This window comes from Mastigoproctus giganteus, chromosome 10 (genome assembly GCF_048544385.1).
Source record: "Mastigoproctus giganteus isolate SK-2022 chromosome 10, ASM4854438v1, whole genome shotgun sequence".
Classification (NCBI taxonomy): Eukaryota; Metazoa; Arthropoda; class Arachnida; order Uropygi; family Thelyphonidae; genus Mastigoproctus; species Mastigoproctus giganteus.
Genome location: NC_143584.1, coordinates 79,178,308 through 79,203,938, shown reverse-complemented (window position 1 = coordinate 79,203,938; position 25,631 = coordinate 79,178,308). Strand labels below are relative to the sequence as shown.

Here is a 25,631-nt window from a genome sequence, read left to right as displayed (position 1 = left end):
AGAGTGATTATTATTTGCAGCCCTTTGCCTCCTTGCTCTGCATCCACCCTATGATCCACCTTAGAATCTTACCCATGATAACTAATAAGGTGTTAGTTCAGTGGTGTGCTGGTAAATTTTTAACAACTGGCTCACTAAAAAAAACAAGACCAAGAATATGTGTGTATATTTATTGCAAGTTTTACTGATTTACAACGGGAATACAAAAAATTTCAAACAATAGTAAAATATTCATTTTTTGACATTAAAAATGTTTTTACTGGTGTTATTCGAAAAATTTTGTAATGAAAAACTGTCATGTGAAAAGCGTTACCAGAGTGACAGAAGGGCTGATGTCATGAATTATTGTAACTTGTATTGTTGCAATCATACTTGTATGATGGCAACAAAAATTTATCTTCTGCTGGACCAAATTTAATGAAATTTTGCATGGAGCTTCATCTTGGCTCTATACTGGAGGGAAAACTTTCAATCCTCCGAAAATTGCAGTAGTTTTTTTCCAGGATAGTGGAAACTATGAACATGTGAACAAGGAAATTTTCTCACTTAATAAATGGGACAATGTGGATGTATAACATATCGTTGGAATGCTAAGGAATTTAGAAACAGAAATATTAAGATTTTAAGATACAAAATTGGAATATCATTGGTTTGGCTGAAACAAGAAGAAGAAATGAATCACTTATAAGTTTATCAAGTGGAAATCTGCTGTACACCAATGGAAACAGTGAAAGGGGTGAAGGTGGAGTTGGGTTTCTGGTCCATAAAGATTTTAAAAACAACATTTCGGAATTCAAAAGCACATCACCAAGGGTGTCAAGACTAATACTCAAGATTTCTAAGAGGTACAAGCTAAAGGTTATAATGATTTATGCACCAACATCGAGCCATGATGATGAAGAGGTTGAAGAAATGTACACCGAAATTGAGTCTTCTAGATGAGCAGAAAACCCACTACACTATTATTATGGGGGACTTCAATGCTAAGGTTGTAAAAAGACAAAACAGCGCAGAAAGGGGAACTATAGGAAATTTTGGAATTGGTGAAAGAAATGAAAGAGGCGAAAGACTTGTGGAATTTGCAGAATCTCAAGGACTGTCAGTAATGAACACTTTTTTCAAGAAAAGGGTAAACAGAAAGTGGACATGGAAGAGTCCAAATGGATTAACAACTAATGAAATAGACTTCATCCTCACTAACAGAAGATATATTGTGAATGATGTTAAAGTCCTGAATAAGGTAAATGTTGGAAGTGATCACAGAATGGTAAGATGTACACTTGATATAGATGTAGGAAAGGAAAAAACTGACTCGAGTAAATAATACAAAGGTCTTTGAGATAACAGAAGAGGAGAAAAAGCAGTATGTACTGGAACTTAAGAACAAGTTTGAGCTTCTGCAGACTGCTCAGGACCAAGATATCGACGAGGAATATTACAACTTTCTGAACGTGATAAAGCCCAAGAAACCTATAGGGAAAAAGAAATCCAAAGAAGAAAAAATTAGTCAAGAAACACTTATCATGATGAACTGAAGACGACAAATGAAGAGCAATTTATCTAATTTCAAACTTAATTTTCCTCCCATATCATATAGCTTCTCTATATCATTATTCTTGACTAGTGGTTCCTTTAGCTACATATTCTTAATGCATGAAAAGTTACTGTTGGTAATCAGATCAGGAGTATTGCTTTCTCTTATTACCTCTCTAACATGCTGCTGTAGAAAACAGTTATCCAATAAATCCAGAAAATTTTTGCTACTGTGAGTGACCAACCCACAGGTTCCACCCACTATCTTGGAAGTTAGTCCCTTATTATAAAGCATTCTGATCTACTGGCCCACTCTACTTGCCTGGTTATTCATTATGTTCATCGCAGTTATTTAGCCTGTAGCGGACTCCTATTTTCATCTTCCCAGTGCTTACACCACATCAAACTGACTCAACATCACCCTGAACACTCATATCATTTCAGTGTTACTGCCTTAGATTTTATGTAGTTCTTAACCAAGAGTATTACTCCCCCCCCCCTCTCCTGTCCTGCCTGTCCACCATAGTGTGGGTTAGGACTGCCTGCATACAAAGTTCTTCCTGTACACATTGTACTTACCATATTTAAATTCTGCATCACTTTTGTCTGAGTTGGCACTCTTTCCAATACCTCTACTATTGTCTACATTTGTTGACTTACCAGTACTTCAAATTCACCACGTGCGTTTACTGTACTTCTGGAATTAGGTTACAAGAATTATACATGCACCCGTTTTTTCTTTTAGTAACTCTAACACAGCCAATATATTTGCTTGTTCAATGATGATCTCTAGCAGGCTTTGTTACCTCTGACACCTCACTTTTCAGGCTGCTGTATGTCCCAATGAAAACAGTGCAAGAATCACTTTCACCTCTACTTTTGGCTGCTGTTAATCTATTGGTCATTTTAGGATGAATGTAGATCTGCTGCAATGGGTTGAAGTGAACACAAAGGTGCTCTTACCAAGAATGATTTCACTTATGCAAATTGCAGTGCCTGGAGACTAGGCACCTGTGAGGAGATCTGATTGGATTGAGATGTTCAAGTCCTTGGATAAATTAGAGTTAGCTCAATGTCGATGGCATGCTTCCTTTTGCTGAGACTACATACATGAATGGGCATAAATTCAAAATGAGGATGGATGGTTGCAGGATAGATGTGTGGAAGTTTGCCTTCAGCCAAGCAGATAGTTGAGAATAAACCTCTATCTGATTTTGTGGAATTGGGTAGTTTGAATAAATTTAAGGAAGAACTAGACAAGTTCTTGGAGATGGATAGCACCCCCCCCCCCCTTTCTGGCTGACACTCATATGCCACTACTAATACACACATGCGTACATTGCTGGCAAAGTGTAGAGTCAGGCATTATGTAGAATGCCTGGCAAAATATGAAATAAACTTTTTTTTTTTTTTTTTTTTTTTATATATATTATATTTAGTATTATAACATTCATTTTGGTAGTGAGAGATATGGGTGGGGTTAGTATTTTCCTGCGATTCAGTTACACACAGGGCTGCTATTCAAAATATTTAACAGCTGGTATGGTATTACATATATATAAAACAAAAATTAAAATATGTTTCTATGGAATGTACATATGGAAATTTCCCTTTTATTCTCTAAATAAACTAAACAATATATATTTTAAAACTGCTTACCAATTGATATAAATCATAGCATAAATCTCTGATCAAATCATTCTAATAATTTCAAAATTATTTGTTGATTTTTAGAAATTGGTGTGATCTTTTGTTTGACGTAGTTGTCACTGGCTAAATGATGCCCCTGTCTGAGCCATGATAGGGAACCACATCAAACTCTTTCTACAATTTCCCCATTAAATTGTGGAAGAAGTTTGCACCACAGTTCACTGACACTTCCTTCCAAGCTGCATTGATGTCATTAGTGCCCTTCAAAATGTCAAATGAGCGCCAATAATTCTTGATAGTTTTGTCTAACCTGTCTGAAACTCACACCATTTCCATGAAAGTTTGGCAGAGGTAATAGGCTTTCAAGGTTGCTATTATCCCCTGGTCAATTGATTGAAAAATTGAAGTGGTGTTTGGTGGCTTCATTGACGTCCAGAGATTCCAATTTCATCAAGGTTTGCAGGATGGTCAAGCAGATTGTCCAAAAGAAGAAGAGCTTTGGCTGGTAATTCATTCTCTTGACAAAAACAGAGGATAATAGGGCAAAAATGGTTTGTGTACCAATCCAAGATTTGTGTCATCCAAACCCTCCTGTTCCATTTCCAGTAGACTGGCAACATGGCTTTGTTTAGGCCCTTCAGAGCACATGGTGTCTATGCATGGTACACCAACATTGGTTTTAATTTTAAAGTGCCAGAGACATTTGTGCCCAGCAGAAATGTTAGTCGGTATTTTGCAGCCTTGAAACCTGCTGCTGCCGTCACAAACCTTCATGGGCAATGAAGGTTTGTGATGGCAGTTTCCTCCAATAAAGCTCGGTCTCATCAACATTAAAAATGAAATCAGGAGGATAATTATCCTCCTCTACTATGCAGGAAATGCTGCAGCTGCATCAGCATCTGCACTTGTTACTTAATTTCACACAGCGGCACTTACTTCGAAATTTAAATCACAAGAACCATCCTTTGCTACCTAAAAATGTCTCGTCACCACACTCTTTTTTTCTTAAGATCTTCAAAAATTGACTTTGCCTTAACACTAATAACAGCTTGAGTCAATGGAATGTTTTTTTTGATTTAAGTCATCCACCCACAATGACAATAATATCCCCATTTTTTTAAAAAAGTTTACTACTGCTATAATTCACTTGCGCCGCACTTATTGTCGTATCATATTGCATTGACTGTTTTATTTTATCTGCGTTTTTTATTATGGTACTCACAGTCGATGGATGCAATTTCTTACTTCTACACATTAGAACTTGTCTAACCATCTTCCATTCTATGAATTACCTCCATCTTTTTTTCCATCGTGATAGATCTACGTGACTTTTTAGTGACATTTTCACATTCACTTGGATTTACTCCACTTTTCTTACTAGACATGATGGCTCTTATTTTATTAATTTAATAAATTTTTAATTCAAACTCACAAATTGACACTGTAGAATAGTTGCCCAACAACAGTACACCAACAAGCAAACCGAGTGTTCTTTTCCTATCCTCGGCCACCTCATCCCTGATTGGCTTAGATGGGGATAGCTCCCATCTCTGACTATGCTGTTTCTTTACATCATCTGGTATTTATAGTTATGCATTTTTTATAGTTTTTTGATATTATTTGTCTTCTGGTTTTAAAATCACTATTGTGAATCATCACAAAACAAACCAGCGTAAACAGAGGGCTACCTGTACACATAAAATATATACTAAATATACATATAAAGTGACTTTTTACTTTATGCGCATTTAAATAACACAAATTTAAAATAACACATGGCAACCATATTTGCAGAAAGTTCCACGAGAGGGGGAGACATACCCAAACAGATATTTAATTCCGATGAAACAAGTTTATATTGGAAAAAAAATGCCTGATCGCAGTTATATTTCCATTGCTGAAAAGACTGCGCCTGGCTTTAAGGCAGCGAAAGATCAGTTAACACTTCTATTTGGTGCTAATATGGAGGGTCATGAACTGAAACTTGTTATTGTTATTTGGTTTTTTTTAGGAGCATTAGCAACTAAGGCCATATTGCTCCAGGATATGCGGTGGTCATTCCCTGACCTTTCCGCATCCTCCGTATTTGGTGGTGACGGGCTCGAACCCCGGTCTAATCAAGAAGCATGTGCTACGCACTGTTGCTCCTTCCCACCTGGCTATGGAGGTGCCAACTGAAACTTGTGTGCATTTACCACTATCAAAACCGTTGTGTCCTTAGAAGTTACAACTGGTCGTACACACCTGTGTATTGGTGCTCAAACTCTAAAGGGTGAATGACTCCTGTTATTTTCAGAAGCTATCTTGGATGTCAGTTACAACCAGAATTGGAAGTGTAATGCAGGGCAGAAGGAATTCTGTTCAACATCTTACTTATTCTTGATAATGCCACAAGCCATCCACCCAGTATTGTTGATGTCTGTTCCAATATTAAGATTGTTTTTTTCCCCGAAAATACAACTTCAGTACTCCAGCCAATGGACCAATATGTGATTAAATCTTTTAAAGCTCAGTATTTAAAGTGCACTCTGGTGACTCTCCATGAACAGATGAGCATGCAGAAATATTGGTGCACCTTCAATATAAAAGATGCTTTAAAATTCATTGATGCTGCATGGCATGAAGTTCCACATAACTGTATTCAAAGTTTGTGGCAACAGTTTCCCAGACCTGTGCAACTCCTTCAAAGGCTCTGATACCAATGAAGCTTATGCACAAACTAAACATAACTGCGTGAAACTTGCTAAAAAGATAAGGTTCAATGAAGTGGAGTCAACTGATGTTGATGATTTAATTGATTCACAGGAGCAGTATCGTATTCAAGAAGGGGAGGCAGCAGTGAGCGAAAACCCAGAGGTCAAAGAACAAAGACTGAGAATGAAAGGAATATTAAAAGCATAATCTTATAGATGGTCTAAATCTGTTAGCTGATGTAGATTCTAATCTTGAACCAAGCTCTGAAGTGCAATGTAAAGTTATGCTAGAACTTGGTTGCTACTGAGTTGTTGCATGAGAAGAGGCAACATGCAAAGCAACTAACTCTAGATTCCTTTTTCAAGCACTCAAGGGAGGGAGCAGTCAAGTGAACCATCCATCTCCCAGATTATCGTAACCCCCCCCAACCTATTGGGTTCAAATCCAAGGGAACGGAATCTGACCATGACAACTCCTCTCATCAGTCTGCCTAAGGTCACCCTCCACCCCACTTTCTCTCTCTCTCTCTCTCTCTCTCTCTCTTTCTCAATTGTTGTTTGTGTTGTACTGTATATATTGGTTATAATGACATTTTCTTATTCTACAAAAAAAAAAAAAAAAAAAAAAAAATCAATAAAGATGAATGATTTCCTTTGGTTGCTCGTAATTTTCTTTAGTGCCCAGTCTTCCAACCAAAGAAAACAAATGGTATGTACCGGTAGGGGTAACTTAGCTAGATGCGAGAGTTACTATATAATAATAGTTACTCTCCGTAGCCGAGTGGGCAGGAGCGGGAGTGCAGTAGCACACACTCTTTGAGTAGACCAGGGTTCAAGCCCCTGACTGCTGAATACGGTCGATCTGCCAACCCGCACTGGACCAGCGTGGCAGATTATGGTCCATTTCCCTCAGCATGAATTGTTGAGGAGGCTTCCATCCTGCAGTGGGTTGATAATGGCTGCACTTTACTTTTTTACTTAATAGTTACTATATGCAATAATAGGCCTATTATTGCCTTTTTATGGTGATTATTTACATTTTGCATGAATTTAAATTGTGCAAGACGTTCTGGAATGTAATCCTCAAGTAAATTAAGTCACTGTATTTAGCTTATATTTTCTCCTTATAAGTCAAATAGAAATGGGCAATTATTTTCTTGATTTCCTCATTCTCATTTTTCTATTACCATGGAATTTGTAGATTTTTTTTTTTTTTTTTAAATTAGATAATAGTAATATATAACTTAAATTAAGCATAAGAACATTTATTGCAGTTGACTCAAAGATTTACTTTATTTCAACTTATGCTGTTTAAACTTTGGATTGCTGATTTTTTTTCACTAATACTTTTAGTGCCTCACCGTGTTTACAGTGGCAGTTCATGCTGGAAGCTTACAGTGCATGTCTTATATGGCAAAAGCAACATATTCAGATGATGGAACACTCATCGATGGAGGAATTGATTTGAATATGGAGTCAGGATTTGCTGAGTAAGCAAAATTCACACCATTGAATTTTTCAATTACTAAAATAAAGGGATTAGCAAAGATCCTCATGATATTGAGTGCCCTGTCAAAAACTGCATTAGAAGCCCTGTGTTAGAATTTAATATGTTAAATGGGTTCTTATTTTCAATTCTTGCTTACATTCAAGGATGTTATTCTTTAAAGTTTACCTTATTTTACACGCTTTAGTTTATGTTATGCACCTTGCAGCAGCTGTGATCAGTGAAGACAGATGACAGCTGCTGCTTATCAGACAACCTAGACATCTGTAGGTTGTCTGATAAGTACAATATATAATCAAAACATTTTAGGACTAACCCCAAGATGATACTGCTTCAGCTAATGTAAAATTCCTCTGCGGGTAGTAGTAAATAAATACAAACTGCTGTGAATCATTTACCATTTATTTTAAATGATATATATATATTTTTATTTTCTTGAAATGGCTGATTTAAAGAACAGTGTAGGTGCATCACGTTGTTTCAAACTAGGCAAAATCGCAGTGAAACCTATAACCTTTTAAAACTTGATTTTGGAAAAGTAATAATGAACAGAATTCAAAATTTTTGAGTAGTTTTAAGGTTGTAAGTGGAATGAATTCTGTTGAGAACACTGAATGTGGAAATAATAGAAATTGAAGAATTTGTTTACAAATACAACATCTAACAAACTCTGACTTAAGAGGTGGGGATCTCTTTTGGCATTTTTGATGCCAAATTTGAACATGAAATGGATTACCACCAAATTTAAATTATTGTGTATGTCAGTGCTTTCAAGAAACACGTCAGAGATATTTGCAATTCCTGTCATTAGAGGTGACAAAATATGGATTCATTGGAATGATCTTGAAATAAAGCAAGAGTCTTTATAGTGGAAGAGCTAAAAGTCACCGTGCCCAAAGAAGACCAGATAACTTCGTTTTTTTTTTTATGGAATTGTATATCGGGAATTAGCTACAAACTGATTTCAACAATTTTGCAAAGATGTTTTGTGGTGCATAAAGTCACTATGCTTTGACTGTGTAGAAATGCCCAGGGGAAAACTAAGTGGCTCCCCCTCCTCTACACTTTCCGTACTACTCTCCAGTCCAAGCCCACACGAGTTTTTTCCAAAACTGAAGTTGACACTGAGGCGAAGAGATTCGACAGAATTATCAGTCCATAATCAGACTACACTTGCAGAGTCAAAACATAAGACATCTATGAATAGCAAAATTACTGGACATGCAGTACAAAGTCAGAGGAAAACTCCTGTAAAGGTGACAACATGAAATAGCATCTAAATGTAGAAAGTACAGAGAAAAACACAGTCCAGAAACATTTTTGGTCACACCTCATAATTTCTATTTAAAGTTAAACTGTATAGAACACTAAAAATAGTTTGTACATTGGTTTATAGTATATTTAATATTACTTTTCATAACAGATCAGATATTAGCACATGCTTCTGTATTTTCCAGGTGTCTTTGCAAACGAAATGATTATGCACAGACAACAGATTTTCGCATGAAATTGGAACATTGCAAAAAATGGTTTCGATATTTTTTTCTAGTTCCTTAAGAGCCTTTGAAATTCAGCCAGAAGGATTTGTAAATCTCCTGGCCCAGTGTGAAGGAAAGAAATCACAAGGTTCCAGACTTGTAAGCTATTTACTGTAGTTACATGCTATTTTAACTACCTTCCAGAAAGTGATTGTTCAGCCATTCATAGACACCTAATGGAAAATGTAGTCTCCATTCTGTACAAATCATTTCTTCACTGCTCTCCCATTTGAAATGGCTAGAAAAGATCATAAGGAAACTGGTTTACTAACTGGCCTACAGGAAGGTTTCATAAAATACTATTGTTTACTATGTTTGTTGGATGGTCAAGCTATAGAAAAACATATTGTGCATCAGTGGGAAAACAGGGAGGAGGAGGAATTTTATCAATAGGAGTAATATAAAATATGTTCTACTGTTTTAACCAAAAAGGTTCTTCTTCCACCTTTGCATATTATGAAATTATTAAATTTGGATAATCCAAACTTTAACATAAAATTTGGATTAATGAAGAATTCTGTTAAAATTCTAGATAAAGAATTAAGTGGATTTTGCTACCTAAGGGAAATGTTTAGCAGTTGCAAAACTGAAAGAAAGAATAAAGGAATGATATATTTGAAACAAAGGTACAAGATACTGAACTAGTAGCTTGTCAATCGTTTAAAGCAGTTTTGATGGATTTCTTGGAAGGAAGAAAGAAGATACTTATGAATCTGTGATGTCAGTGCAATGTTATGAAGACATAGGCTGCTAAATGTTCTTTGAAAATTCATTTTCTTCATTCCCATTTCAATTTTTTTTCCTCAAAATTTGGGAGATATGAGTGAGCAAAAGGAAATGCTTTCATCAGGAAGTATCCACCATGGAAAAGTAAGACCAAGGTCACTGCCATTATATGAGATTATCACTGATTTCTTAAGAGGGAAAGTAAAATGGAATATAAGAAAAACTCTGAATGGCATACATACATACATTCTATTTCTAAGGAAATAGAATGTTTGATTAAAATATTTTAAAATGAATAAGACTCATTTTTAAGATATTATATGTGTATATTTATGATATTTAAAATTGGTCATCCAGTAAGTTACTAAAGTTTCAGTTTATTTTTCAATAGGGATGGGATAGAGACATGATTTTGATGTCTTTTGAATCAGTGGATCAATTTCCAATAGAATCTGCAAATTTTTCCCATCAGCTAGGTTATCCTTCGATAACCTAGCTGATGAATTGAACAGATACTTCACATTGATAGACCCTTTATAGTGAGAAGAGGCTGTGCAAGTGATGCTAAACAGTATGAAGTTAGCAATATTGAAATTATAGATGATTGTTTATTAGGAAAACTTTCAAGCCTAAAGAGAAGTAATGCTCAGAGTTCGCATGTATTGAACCATGCATTGAACCATCAAGGTTAATATGAGAACATGGCTAAGGTAAAGAAAGCCAACACGAGAACCACGGAAAACTTTGAGAAAACCTACCAGTAATGTCATTTCCCACTACTGCAGCTTCTCCCTGCATTCTCGGTAAACAGATGGTGCATGTTATTGGCAGTAGAAGTCGATAACAATGTATTGATTAGTTTTATCTCATTATTAAAAGCAGATTATTGGAGTTCATGAGTGGGCTGAAATTCACTTATGGATACACCCTCTGGACTGCCTCAATCTTAGGGTGTTTATTCCCTCCCTTCCCGCTGTTTTAAAATAGGAAAGCGACTTCTACTGCAACTACTGATAACACGCACCGTCTGTAGAAGGCGTTTTCCTATAAAGACTTGAGGCAGTCTGGAGGGTGTACCCATAAGTAAATTTCAGCCGCGAAGGCATTACACTCATGAACTCCAATAATCTGCTTTTAATAATGAGAAAAAACTAATCAATACATCATTATCAATTTCTACTGCGACTACCGATAACATGCACCATCTGTTTACCAAGAATGCAGGGAGAAACTGTGGTAGCAGGAAACAAGGTTTGTCTGTTAAGTAGTTCCGAAATTTGCTGTGGTTCTCATGTTGGCTTTCTTTACCTTTGCCGAGAACATCATTGGACTTGGGAGAGATTCCTTTGGATTAGAGAAGTGTCATTGCATCACCAATAAGTAAAGATGTTCCTAAGCAAAGTAAAGTAGGTAACTTAGACAGAAATATGTAATTCTGAAGGATATACAATGTGGGTTTGTTAAGGATAAATCATGTTTGATTAACCTGGTTAGCTACTTTAGCAGATTTACTTATGAGCTGGATGTAGAAAATAATTTTTACACTAAATCTGTTACATAAAATCCAAATTGTTAATTTTGATTTTAGGAAACAGATTTAGTCCCTCGTGAGAGGTTACTGCATAAGCTGGAAAATTGCATTAATCTAGAGAATAATTGATTGTTGGAATTAACTTCCTCCTAAGTGTTGTTGAAGTGTATAGTTTTAATAAATTTAAAGAAAATTTGGACAAGTTATTACATGGAATAGCATTAAATTAGGTGTTTCTGTTTTTTTTAAACTGGTGTTCTCTATGCTTTGCTTCTTTGCATCATTTTGTTAATATTAATATTTGCTCCTTCTATTTCCATTCTTTAACACATCATTTATTCCAAAAATTTACGCTATTCAAGAATTCAAATATAATACTAATTAATTTTTGATTTCTACTCTCCGGTATTAGTGAGAGTACTATAAGCATAACACCTTTTCCTGCATTTGGAACTACAGCCAGGCCTCTCATAACAAGAGTTCAATTAACACATTTTTCAGTTACTGCTATTTGAAAAAAATTATACCACTTTTCACTTTACATGATACAAATTTCCACTTAATATGATATTTTTTTTATGTGATAGTTGAAAAAGATTTGAATCATATGCTAAGCTTACCGTGCATCGGACAGGCAATAAACAAGCGTTTGCCCGCCTCAGTGTGTTCCATCAACCATCAGAAGATGTGTTCCTTGTTTGTATCCTGCTAATAAAGTCACTTGCAGACTTGTATTTAAAAATTAATTTTTAAATTAAAAAAATAAATTTTAATTTTTAAATGAGCCAGATGAAAATGTTACCTCAAAGGAGATAATGGTAAAAGAACTAGATGAAATCTTTATTATCACAGAAAACCTGAAACCTTTTGTTTGAGGTTCTCTGCGATATTTATTTTGCTTCCGTCTAGAGAAGTTTGTTGTTGGCTATCGGAAATTGATTGATGAAAAAAAGAAAGCCAACAACGTTCAGATGACCCTGTTCAAATATTTTCATAACAAATTTTTTCTTCATTGTGTATTTTATGCCAGCGGTTCCCAAACTTTCTCAGTTCATAGCGCCCTTAGTGTCTCAGTAATTTTTTCACGACACCCCTTGGCCAAAACAAATACCTAACAGTTCTGTTTATTAAGTACAGTAGTTAGGTCCAAACAACTTAATAAGAAATGTTGAAACCGTGAACTACCACAAGTAGTTCGCGTGGTGTCTGACAGATGTTGAGTATCGCTGTGTTTCCCTCAAATTTAAAGTATTCCGTGGTTGCACAGTTTGGGAACAGCTGTTTATGCAATAAACATTTAATTCTATAATTATTTTTATTATTTTTTACTTGGTATACAGTTAAAAAGTTATTTAAAAAGTATTTTTAAAATTCTTTAATGGACATTCCCAAAGTTCAAGGACTAATTATAATTTTTCCTATTGATTATTATATTTGATTAACATGTTTCAGTTTTGTGCGATGTGCTCATAGGTTGAATTAATCACGTTAATCGAGGCCAGCTTGTATCATGAACAGAAATATCTACATAAAATATTTATATCACAAATAGAATTATTTATATTTCAAAAATGTGCATAAAATCTAATTAATTTTTCTGTTTCCTGCACAACTTTATTTATTTTTTGATTTTATTTCAGGAATTTAAAGGATCTTATTATATTGACAGCTGCAGTTCAATTGTTATCTCTCATATCCAATTATTTTTGGTTGTTTTGGTTTTTGGTAAGTTTCTGTTTTTCTAATTCATAATCCTAATATATTCAGAAAAATATTGATATAATGTAACTGTTCACAAATTTTTGAAAGCATGTTCATCCTCTTTTAGTTATAAAAAATAAAGTGAAAATTAATTATCCATAATCAGTGCCCTTAATATTTCTGCAATTTATTCTGTATATGAGGTACATCCAAAACATTCCCAAAATTTTACTTTTAAAGTTTAATGAGTGAATAGTTGGACTTACTGACCTAATCACCTTCCCTCTGAACACACACTTGCTCCATTGGTCTTCCCAAGCTTTGAAATATTCTTTAAAAACCATGTTTTTTTAGCACACATAGTATTGCATTGCCATTTTCGTTGATGTCGTCCACTGAGGTTGTCACAGACATTCTCTCAGATATGCCAGACAAGCTGTACTTACTACCTGGGAGTCTAAAACGCTGATGGAACTGATATTCGGGTGACACTCAAGTCAAGTGGACCCAATTTCGGTGAAGTCCGGACGGTCTGTGACAGCCAAATCCTCTGCTTGCACCTTAACGATGGTGGGACTGTTAGTAATCCTGGGTATAAGCTCCATGCACAAGTACATGGCTGGTGACCACTCAGGTGTGAACCAACGTAAGCAGGGGTCGAGGTGTGGCGCCCACACCACATGGAGGAATGCTGCCCCTCTATGTTACCAGGCAGTACTAGGTGGTAGATGATTCTCATTAGCCGGTGCAATACCACCTCTTTGCTTATTGGAGGCTTGAAGTGGTGGAACCCATGTTTAGTCTCTAGAGCTAAGTTCCGGTCAACCCTTCCCTATCTCTTCTATCATGCAGTATGATTGATGATTTTTGAGGTTATGATGAACATCATGGTGAGATCCAATATTCCTTACATTTCGAGAGTACAGCTCTAAAACGGTGTTTGCAGACCAGCCGCTAGTTAGTACACCGAACCGAACCTATTGGTAACTCTCTAGGAGGCTTCCGGATCACCTAGTTTATAATCTTGCTACCTCTACTCTGCCAGATAGTGACTGGAGGGAGTCAGGGTAGTGTGTATGCGGGGAGCATTGTCGAGGCCACGTTATGTCAAGGATCTGGGTATATTCTTACCATGTGTATGCCATATCCAAAAATTTCATTACTTCATACAGCTTGTCCCACCCACTTTTTCTTACTATTGAATACACCATGAATTGTCAAACTAATAGAGCGAGCTTATCTGCAAAAAGATCTAAACCTCCCAAACACTTCCTAATTCATTTCACAAATATATGTGGTCTCAATTCTAATCTCAACGATGTCCATTTCCACTTGCAGTCTGTCAAACCCCATGTACTTTTTCTGACAGAATCTCAGTTATCGGTTGATTCAACTACTGCTCATCTCAGATACCCAAATTATTCGCTGTATGATTCCTTTCGCCTCAAAGGTGGTACTTGTGCATATGTCCGTTCTGATATTCCCTGCCAGAGACTTGGCAATTTTGAATCTCCTCTCTTTGATCTTCTCTGACTTAAAATCTCTCTACCTCATTGTGTCAAATTCATCTGTTGTCTCTACCATTCTCCCAACTCCACTAATCACTTGGAGCTCTTTGACTTCCTCTCTTTGCAACTCGACTTTCTCCAGTCCAACTTTCCTAACAGTGAGGTAATTTTCCTTGGTGATTTTAATGTTCACAACTCCAGCTGGCTTCGGTTTTCTAGTCACAACAACCCAGCTCGTCAAGATGCTGAGGCTTTTGCAATTACTAACGACCTTGCACAGATTGCTCGTTTACCTACAAGAATACTGGACAATCCTAATCATACAGCCAGCACGCTTGATCTTTTTCTCACAAACAACCCCTCTAAGTACACAGTCGAAGTGAGAGATCCTTTAGGCACTTCAGATCACAACTTGGTGATTGTCTCTTCTCCAATGGAGCCTCTATCTAATGGCTATTCCCAACCCCATGTTGTTTGGCATTACAAGAATGCAAAACGGGATGACCTGCAAGATTTTTCTTCTTCTTTTCCTTGGTCGGATTTTTGTTTCAAAACTTCTGATGTCAACGTTTGCTCAGATCGTGTCAGTGAAATTATTCTTGCAGGAATGGAATCCTTTATCCCACACTCCACTTTGAAATCTCATCTTTTATCTAAACCTTGGTTTTCCAATAAAAGAAAGGCTGTTCAACAGAAGAACATTGCATATTGTAATTGGCTTGTTTCTAATTCTTCAGTTTCATTTTCTGCCTACACCAAAGCTTGCAACAATTGTAAAGCAGTTATTAATCAGTCAAAACTGGAGTTTGAATAGGCTAAAAGTAGAAAACTTGCTTCTTGCCCTAATGGTAGCCGAGCATTCTGGTCTCTTGCCAAAGCTATTGGCCGCAACTTTTGCCCATTTCTGCTCCCACCTCTGTCCAAACCAGATGGTTCTGTTGTCACTTCAGCCAAGGATAAAGCTGACTTGCTAGCATCCCATTTTTCTTCCAACTCATGTATTAATGATCTTATTATTATTATTATTATTATTATTAGCTATATAGTGCAAGGAAGCCTGAGGCTTATGCTGCACCAGCCAAAAAAAAAAAAAAAAAAAAAAAAAAATTCCCAAGTTACCCTGAGAGAGAGAGAGAGAGAGAGAGAGAGAGAAGTAGAAGGGCATTAGCATTAGTAGAGGCATTTGATGCAAGAAAGCGAGCTTATGCAGCATCAGCCAAAAAAATAAAAATAAATAAATAAATAAAAATAAAAAATAAATAAAAAATAATTAAATAAAAAATAACCACTTCCACTTCACCCCTCTGTTCATTCGAAATACCTGTCCAGCTGAGCCTTAAACTTATTCAGACTATCAACCTCCACGATAAGGGATGGAAGTCTGTTCCACCAACCAACCACCCGCTGGCTAAAGGCAAATTTCCTCACGTCTATCCTACATCTGTCTTTTCTCAATTTGAATTTATGCCCTCTCAGGTGATTACTCTGAGCAAGAGGAAGAATCCCATCAGCATTGAGCATGCTCAAACCATTCAAGGCTTTATACACCTCTATCAGATCACTTTGCCGGTGCCTAGTCTCCAGACACTGTAATTTGCAAAACTTAAGCCTTTCTTCGTAAGAGCACCCCTTTGTTCCATTCACTAATCTTGTTGCCCTTCTCTGTACTCGTTCCAGCATCTCTACATCCTTCTTGAAATGAGGCCTCCAGACCTGTATACAGTACTCTAGGTGTGGTCTGACCATTGCCTTATACAAGGGAATAATCACCTCCTTATCCCTGCTAGAAAAATTCCTATATATCATCGACAATACACCATGAGCTACTCTTGCTGCCCGTCTGCACTGCTCAGAAAACTTCATATCTGCCTGCACAACCACCCCCAGGTCCCTTTCATTCTCTACCACTGTCAGTGTAGTAGCACAGAGTTGATATGTTTCTCTGGGTTTGCTGTTTCCCATATCTTGGTAAAACACCTCCCACCATTCCCAACACGCTCCATTCAATGCCTCCTGTGGTCTTCCGTCAAAAGGATGTCAGAAGGATTTTGACGAATCTTGATGCTAAGAAAGCTCCAGGTCCCGATGGTATTTCTCCACTTGTTCTCAAAACCTGTGCTCCTGAACTTACTCCTATTCTTTGCCACCTTTTTTCACTTTCTTATTCCAAAGGTGTTTTTCCTTCTGCTTGGAAATTTGCTATTATCCAGTCAGTTCCTGAAAAGGGTGACAAATCCCTCCCATCCAATTATCATCCCATTGCAATTACTTCTACTCTTTCTAAAGTAATGGAGAAATCAATTAACCGCCAACTCTTAAACTACCTAGAAACCTTCCGTCTGATCAACGATCGCCAGTATGGATTCTGTTAGTGTCGATCCACTGGTGATATTCTGGCTTATGTTACTCATTTATGGACTAATTCAATGGAAAGGTTTGGTGAAACACAAGTAGTTGCTCTTGACATCTCAAAGGCTTTTGATCGTGTTTGGCATAAAGGTCTTCTAAACAAGCTTCCATCTTATTGTTTGTCAACTGTTTTTTGTAATTGGTTATCCAGTTCTCTCTCTGATTGCTCAGTGAGGGTGATGGTAGATGGCTCTCTGTCTTCTAACTTCTCCACTAATGCCGGTGTCCCCAGAGGTTCAGTTCTTTCCCCCACTCTTTTCCTCTTGTATATTAATGACCTTCTTCCATTGACTGGAAATCCATAGTTTTGCTGATGATAGCACATTGAGAGAGAGAGAGAGAGAGAGAGAGAGAGAGAGAGAGAGAGAGAGAGAGAGAGAGAGATAATCTTTATTACCCTTCACGGCCATAAAGCCAGGGCTTACAGTTTCCCAAACTTCCGGGAAAATTGAACAATTATTTACAAAAAGGTAATTTTACAAAGAAAACATTATAATACAAAGGAGAGAACTCCTTATGAGAGTTAATCTGATTGAGCTGGCTTAACATCGAGATAAGAGCACCAGCTCAATCAGACAGGAACAGATGCAAGGTACACATCAGTCATTGCTGATTAGTCCTACTCGTCATAATTTTTTTCCGGTAAGTCCGGTCAGCAGCGAATTTGTTGAGGTCGGCGTCCAGTGCCTGGGTTTGCTTGAGCATCTGCTGAGGAAGGAACCTGTCCGAGAGATGGAGTCTTGCTGAATGCGAGTAGAGCTCGGGATTGGCCCTAAGGGCAGCAGGGGGGATCCTCCAGCCACAGGTATCCCAGAATGAAGGTGTTGCCATTATGCCTGTTATCATCTTGACTGTTGCTAGGAGGCGTTGGTCGTCGACTAAGGTGGGAAGCCGTGGAATTCCGAGAGAGTTGGCAAGCTGCGTGGTACGAATCTGAGCTGGAAGGTTGTGCTTCCTGTTGGCCCACTTTAGGAGCCAGAATTCTGTGGCAAAGAGTGGTTTCTTTATTGACGGTGCCGCTGACACCCAAATTTCAGCAGCATAGAGTAAAGGTGGAAAGATAACTGTTCTTATGTACCTCACAGTTATCTTTTTATCTGTGATATGAAGGAGATGTTGTTTTGCTATCCACCGGAGTCTTGAAGCACGTGTGATTGCATTCCACTTTCCATTTTGAGAAACCTTGCCCTGCTCAATCAGCTTTAACTTCTCAAAAATCTCGCTACCGATTCCTTAAATGCCAATCTTCAGGTAATTCTCCAGTGGGGCAAAGACAACTTAGTTGATTTCAACCTTTCTAAAACTCAGTCTTGTCTTATATCTCGCAAAAAGGATTCTTCTGCTCCTATGCTTATCTTTAGTGACACTCCGATTTCTAGGCAAAATGATATCTCTCTTTTGGGGATTACCCTGACTTCTAATCTCTCTTGGCACAAGCACATTACAAATATTGCTTCCTCGGCATCTAAAAAACTTGATTTTCTCTTTCGCTCTCGGCGTTACTTTTCTTCCAAACACTGCTCACTCTGTATCTGCCCTGCCATGGAATATTGTTCCCACATCTGGGGTGGTACCCCCAAAACCTCTCTCAGGCTTCTTGATTCCATTCAGAAGAGGGCAGTTAGGTTAATTAATGATTAATCTCTAACAGAGTCTCTCCACTCACTGTCTCATAGGCGTACTGTTTCTGCTGCATGCCTGTTCTACAGATACTTCCATGGGAACTGTTCTTCTGAATCGGGTTCTAGAATTCCCGCTCTCTCTTTCAAAACAGTCTGAACTAGTGCTGCCACCAGCCAACATCCATTTACTGTCCAATTTCAAATTCACAGAACCAACTTTTCATCTTCCTCATTTATTCATTCAACTGCCGTTTACTGGAACAACCTTCCTTCATACGTATTTCCTGAAAATTACAGTCTACAGAAGTTCAAGTCCAATGTCAACAAATATCTTCTTTCGTCTTCTCAACCTCCAACCCAAGCACGGTACTAAGTACTATAGGTTTTAATACCTCTCTTGTTTGGGGTTTAAAAAAAAAAAAAAAAAAAAAAAAAAAAAAACTGTAGCAAAACTGCCCTAAAGATGCATTTTCAGTTTAGGGAACAGCCAGAAGTCAGGCTGTGTAAGGCCATTATGTTGCCATTCTGGCTAATCATATCTACTGATGACGTAGCACTTGTTTTTTAGTGATATTGTTTTCATAATTACTTATTTCCATCAGTTACCTTAGTATTATATATTTTATTCTAATTTAGGTTCTTATATTTTCAGGCTCCTGCTCGAACTTTTTATTTATTATGGGTAAATATCCTATCTCCATGGATATTTCAACCCCCTCCTGAAGTTGACGAGAAGAAACAAAAGAAGATGGAGAGGAAGGCAAGGAGACATTAATTTTGTAATAATGTACATTATAGTTCATGATATAAATTTTCAAAAACAAGAATTTTGTGGTAATAGTAAAGTTTTTAATGTATTGCATCACATGGTGGGGATAATAAAGATTGGTGAGGCAGATCAGTTTGAATTAAACAGTTAGGATATTGAAGGTTGTTGATACATTGATAGTGATTGGTGAAAATATTATATTGGAATCTAACTCCAAATTTGGATAGTTTGGATTGTCTTTATACCGATCTTATTGTTACCGTAAGACTGTTGAATTTTTATCTAGAATTTGAAACTGTAAAAATATATTTATTATAGAGAATGAAGTAGATAAATACCACAAACCCAGTTATTCTGAGGGTACTTGAACTTTTTGCTCTCTCATTACTGACAGTGAGCCTATCAGTTGTGTAGGTTTGTTAGGTTGTTTACTTAGCCCTTAGGTTGGTAATGTACATAGTTGTAAAGCAGCAAAAATTTCTTTGTAGTGTCATGTAATTCTTAATCTTAGAATAAAGGCTAAAAGTCTGCTCCATGTAGCTCTGTAGCTATCAGAGTGACTGCTTGCACTGCCAAATATCAGCTAGCTTCACTCTGTATATTGTGCTAATTTGTTAATTGATTAATACATTCACAATATGGTTAATATAATCATTTATACCTAGTGAACATTTACATGCACTTTTAATTACTCTGTGATAAGGATTTCCTTCCTCTGTATATAACAAATGATTAAAATTATCTGAAAATTATAAAATACTCTAAAATGCATACAGGTAAAATTTATTTTTATTCAGACGAATCGTAATAAAAATTTATTGAAAGATGTTATATGAAGCTGTTTGTTCAAGTAATGTAATGCTAGAATTTATTGAAGATTCACATTTAATCATATTAATATTTTGAATGCTCAAATGTTTCCATGCAAAATTTTACCATGTTTTGTTGTTAAGAATGTTAATGTGATTCAGGATTTTTCTTAATTTATTGTATTTAATTAAACATTTGAGTTACTATTACAATGTTAAGAATTGTTGATGATGTGACTTGGAGCATAAGTGGGAACAGAAGTACTAGATTATGAAAGGTTTTAAATTCATAACATGGGAGAGGGGGAAAATGTAAAATTGAAACTGAATCTATTATAGTAATATGATTTTTTTTTTTTTCCTGTTCAGGGGAAATGAAGACTTTATTTTTTGATGACTTCATTCAAAAGGTAAAGAAACAACCAAAGTAATGTATAATTAATAAATAAAAATGTTTCTCGACTGGATCAGTTCACATGGTGGCAGAATAATAAAATTATGATATATTAAAGAAAAATTAAAAACACCTTGGGTATTATACTGGCTTGTGATATTGACTGAATATTTTCCCCAAACATCTTGCATATTTGGTCTAATATGTTAGTTTATAATTATCTGTTTTTTTATGCATACTTGTCAGCTCTTATGATTTGGTCAAACAATTTTCCTCTGATTAAGTGTGATAAGTTTGGTTTTCTTGCAGTTATTAATCAAGTGTGTTATTTTTCAAATATGCAGATATAGGCTTGTTTGTTTTTGTGTTTTTTCTGTCTTTCTCTCTCTTCAATTATGGACCTATCGAATTAATCTCTCTCACACACACGCACACACACACACACACACACACACACACACACACACACACACACACACACACACACACACACACACACACACACACACTTAAAGCTGACATTAGTTGGCTTTGCTTGCATATCATTCTCACTCTCATATGAGTTAAGTATGCATTTATAACATAGGTGAAAAGAAAAAAAAAATCCAGATTTCATATATTGTATGTTTTGAAAGGTATTTTAGTTGTAATATGTATTTTTTTGGAAATAATATTGTGGAATTTAGTGCACCACTTTTGTTACTGGATAGTTTGTTCTGTGCTGTGTATTGTAGTGTTTTTTTTTTTTTTTTTTTTTAAGATGGTTAAGTTAGTTTAAATGTTTTATTTATTTATTTTTTTTTAGAGAGAGAGAATTTGTTTGAAAGAACATTAGGTTACTTTGAATTTGTTGAACAATGTGACTGCACTGTGGTAGTTGATTTGCATTATAGTTAACTTTGACCAGGTTGTGAAATGTCAAGTTTTTGCATTAGCCATTACTGCAATTTAGGGGAATTAAAGGGGGGGGGGTAAATGAATAAATAAAATGAAGGAAAGTTTATCACATTTTGCAGTGACATGATTTACCCACTGTAGAGTATGATATGCATTAATTAGGAAAAGTCTTTCAAGTTGCAGTTTCGTAACGTTAGCATCTAATATCTGCTCATAGTATAATCTTTTGCATTAATTTTTTTATTTTTGTCCTCTCCTTTTTCTCATTATATATATGAGGTCAGCGTTTTTACTGTTTTGGCATGAAATTTTTATGACCGGATGCCCTTCCTGACACCAACCCTCACCCTTTATCCGGGCTGGGGATATGCAGTGGTCATTTCCCTGACCTTCCTCATCCTCTGTATTTGGTGGTTACGGGCTCGACCCCCCCCCCCCCCCCCGGTCTAATCAGGAAGCATGTGCTATGCATTGCTGCTCCTGCCCATGGGGGGCAACCATTCTTTTGCATTAATACTTGCACTTATTAAAACGTTAGGAAATTAAATGCAATTTTTTAAATTTATTTGCACAACATTTTTACCAATATTAATATCTTAAACATCTGTCTTGGAATGAAGATTTCTTTTTCATGTGAAACAGACTGACTTATTTGATTTCATGTTAGGGAAATGATGTGATCTTGCACAACTGTTTGCAGTTAACTGTTTGTTAACTGCAAACAGTTGTGTGGAGTAAAATGGTTTATATTTCACAATCAACATAATCAGCTGAAACAGGGAGCAAGCTGAACCATGTGATGTTATATAAATTAAGTAACTTAATGTGAAATGTTTCAAAGTCATGACATACAGATCTACTAAATAAAGAATGAGGCACGTTAACCATTATATTGAGAACAAAATTGTTTAATACAACTAGGAAGACAAATGAGTGATAAACGTGTAGAATTAAACTAAAGATTTTTTTTTTCCTACATCCCTTATTTAACGCAAATGGAGTTATACACAAGATTTATTAAGGAAACGACGACCACTGCTGTTATAGTTTGCAGGTGCGTGTGTACCAGGTATCAGAGAATGAAGTTTGAGCAAATCTGAGAGGGTGTCACATGGTATGGTTTCTGCTGTGGATTGAGTAGATCTCTGGAATTGCTGTTCAGACAAACTTCAGGACATGGTAGAAATCAACCTGAAATTGTGAAGAAAGCTGGAAGGCTGTCTATTAGGGCAGAGAGGGCTGGCTCAAATTACATTCTTATTGGTTAAATGGGAATGCTTTATTTTCTGTGACAGAATATGGTCCCTAAAGATGTTGATTGTGGTGGGGTCAGTATTTAGACTATGAATCCTCTTAATTCACATGCCTTGGTACTGAAGGAGTCCTTTTTTTTATGGTCTTTTGTATGTCTCTGTGAAGACTTCTAAGGTATCTATTGCAGAGAATAGAGGTGTACTACAGATATTCTACATGTACGGTCTCTAAACCAGCTGTATAGGATTGGCAAGTTCTGTCCACCCTGACTTGTTAGACCATCACCTTGGTGTTCTATGGAGCACTGATAACAACAATAAATCTATCAAATTCCTACTTTAGGGCAGCAGTTGTAGCATGTAAGCCGATTCATGCTGTGATTTCCTTCTTCCTCCTTTCCAAACTTTGTCTATAAATTGTTTGAGAGAGGAGGAGACTTTCATAAACAAATGTTTCAAAGCATGAGAACTTGGGAAGTAGTTCTGGATATTTTGTTAGTTTTGCTGTCCTCAGTACCTTAATACTTGATAACAGGTACAAACAGGGCCTATGTAGCCAATGGTCAAGCATCAGTAGAGTACATGTTTGTGTTGAACGCAGTTCATATCCTCCTGAATTGCCAAATATGGTATATGATAATATGCGTGTCATATAATGAATAATTGTAAACTTCTCTGATCTATGTGGTCATGTTGGAGTGTAACACCCCCCCCCCCACCCAAATGCCTCAAAAGTTTGTCTGGACAAACCCTCAAGTCAACTCCAACACCCCCAGTTCACCAACAATGGATACTTGTATTGGTTCATGAGGACTCTCAGCTACCATCACTATAATATAGCTGGCTGGTATTGGTGATGATAACATGTGGAGAGCTAGTTCAGTAACCCCCTTACCATACCTACATAACAAATTTGGTACCATGGAGAGTTTGTGAATCTGAACAAGTTTGTGGATCATCGGTTGATGGTGAATAATGTCCAAACTTATTACTGTTTTCCTAGACTGGAGTTGGGCATTGCTGGTACTCTTGAGGAGTAGGAGTTGTGGGGGTGGATGGAGAAAGGTGGTGGTGTGGACTTGTACCAGCCAATTGGAAATGCTCCTTCCTGCTGCTCTTTTTCATTGATGATGGGGTGGACAAATGGAGGAACACCTCTCTGTGTGCTGTAATGCTTCCAGAGATGAAGGGGGGTTATTTTTAAAGTTAATCCATTTTTTTGTTGAGAAGTATTCATGGAACAGGTGGAATCCCTACATGAGTGTTGACCTTTTGCAGGATAGTATTAGTCTTCTACATTAATGTGCAGTCAATTGCTATGCAAACAAATTTGTATGTATGAATGGCCTTCACTGTCTCTGGAGCTCCAATTTCTGTCTTTGTGAAGTATCTAGCACGTATTGTATCTTAGGGTAGTTTGGTGTAAGATCTTGCAAATTTTTATCAGCATCAATGCCTAAATCCCATCATCACTAGAAAAGAGCACCCAGTGTAGAGTATCATCAGTTGGCTGCAAAAAACCTCATCACCTCCATCCACATAGCCCTCAAGAAGACTAGGATGTCCTCCACAAACTCAGACATTCATCTCTAACCAGGGAAGACATTGGTAGCTTTTACTTATGTGGGGCTCAGAAGTAAAGTGAATTGACCCTATTTACATAATTTTTTTCATATACAGTAAACTTACATAAATCTGTCAAATAATCTAGCATTGTTCTATGCAATATTTGATCCATTTTAAATCCATATATGAATATCTAAATATTTCTATAATATTATTTTATTCAATTTGCATGTCATACAGCATATCATATTTTTGTTCCAAAAGTAGGTAGTAGAGTAGCTTATACACCTGGGTGCTGTTCTGCATATCACACTAGTCAGTAATCCAACATGGCAAGTATTACTTTTATTGGTGAAATATTTGTTTATTCAGCATAATTTCTACATTCTACTATGAATGTAAAATGAGTGTAGGACCAAATTTATACTTAGACAAGTTAGATAGTTACTAAGACCAGTAGTTTGGCATGGTCTGTGACAACCCCTGCATCCCTAGGATTTCTTCTATTAATTTCATTATATTTAGAAAAATAAAAAAGTACCCTTTCTTAAATTTTTTTTCCTAGACTTCCTCTGTAGGAGCCCACATATGGATATTTTGTCTAGGACCCACAAATTTATAAGTGTGCCCCTTGCAGGGAGAGATGGCAAGAAAAAAAACTCTTATGAGAGTATGTCATTTCATCAACAATCTATTATATTAAGGTGTAAAACAAGACTTAATGAAGTTTGGTCCTACTTCTGATACTAAAAAGACATTAGACAAAAAAGCAGAAAACTTAAATGTGGTTTTGTATGAATAGTTTAAGCTCAAACCTTCAGAAGGTACTTGAATCTGTGGTCCCTTGCTAATAGACTTTTTGGCCATTGACTTTTTTTTTTTTTTTTAGCATAATTCAGTGTTTATATAAGTTTTTATTGTTTGGAGACAGTGATTAATTTTGGTTGATAATGACTTGGGACAATTCATATGCAGAACATCAGATTATAGGTGTAACTCTCCTGTATTCAGGTTTTTCATTTTTCTGGTTCTATTAAGGTGCTAATGGAACCAGAAAGACATGATACTTAAAGCACTATAAGAAAGTTTACTGTATTTAAGGGAGGTTCAAAGACTTTTTTTCTGCACAATAGTGTTTATATAGTTTCAAACAATGTTTTATTGTTTGAAAAATTAATGAATAATTTTGATTTATTGAGATCTGGGATAATTTGTAGGCAGAATATCAGACTATAAATATAACCCATAATTGCTCTTTATCCAGATATTTTTCATCCCCATTAAGGTCCCAATTATGTTTGAAAAACAAAAGAAGTTTACTGTATTTATGCAGAAAATTGAATAGCTAACATTTCTGTGAAATTCTCACAAAAGTGGTATTTGCTGGAAATAAATTGCAAGAGGAGGAACATATACATACCTTACCAAGCCTTAAGCTTATTCACTGGTACATGTGACATTATACTTAACTTCTATTAGTTTCTTGGATCAGCCAAAGAAATTAATAGAACTAAATATGCAATTT

General features: G+C 36.3%; 1 protein-coding gene across 1 annotated transcript in view; it reads left to right on the top strand.

Moving 5' to 3' along the window:
- LOC150079107 (transmembrane protein 208) overlaps nt 1-19,307 on the top strand; it is a 64,141-nt gene extending 44,834 nt beyond the window's left edge. The window contains exons 4-6 of the mRNA XM_090383125.1: nt 7,230-7,366; nt 12,819-12,903; nt 19,071-19,307. Of these exons, the coding sequence (XP_090239251.1) occupies nt 7,230-7,366; nt 12,819-12,903; nt 19,071-19,193 (345 nt within the window). The 3' untranslated portion in view covers nt 19,194-19,307. The remainder of the gene's footprint in view (nt 1-7,229; nt 7,367-12,818; nt 12,904-19,070) is intronic.
- Nucleotides 19,308-25,631: the final 6,324 nt, after the last annotated feature.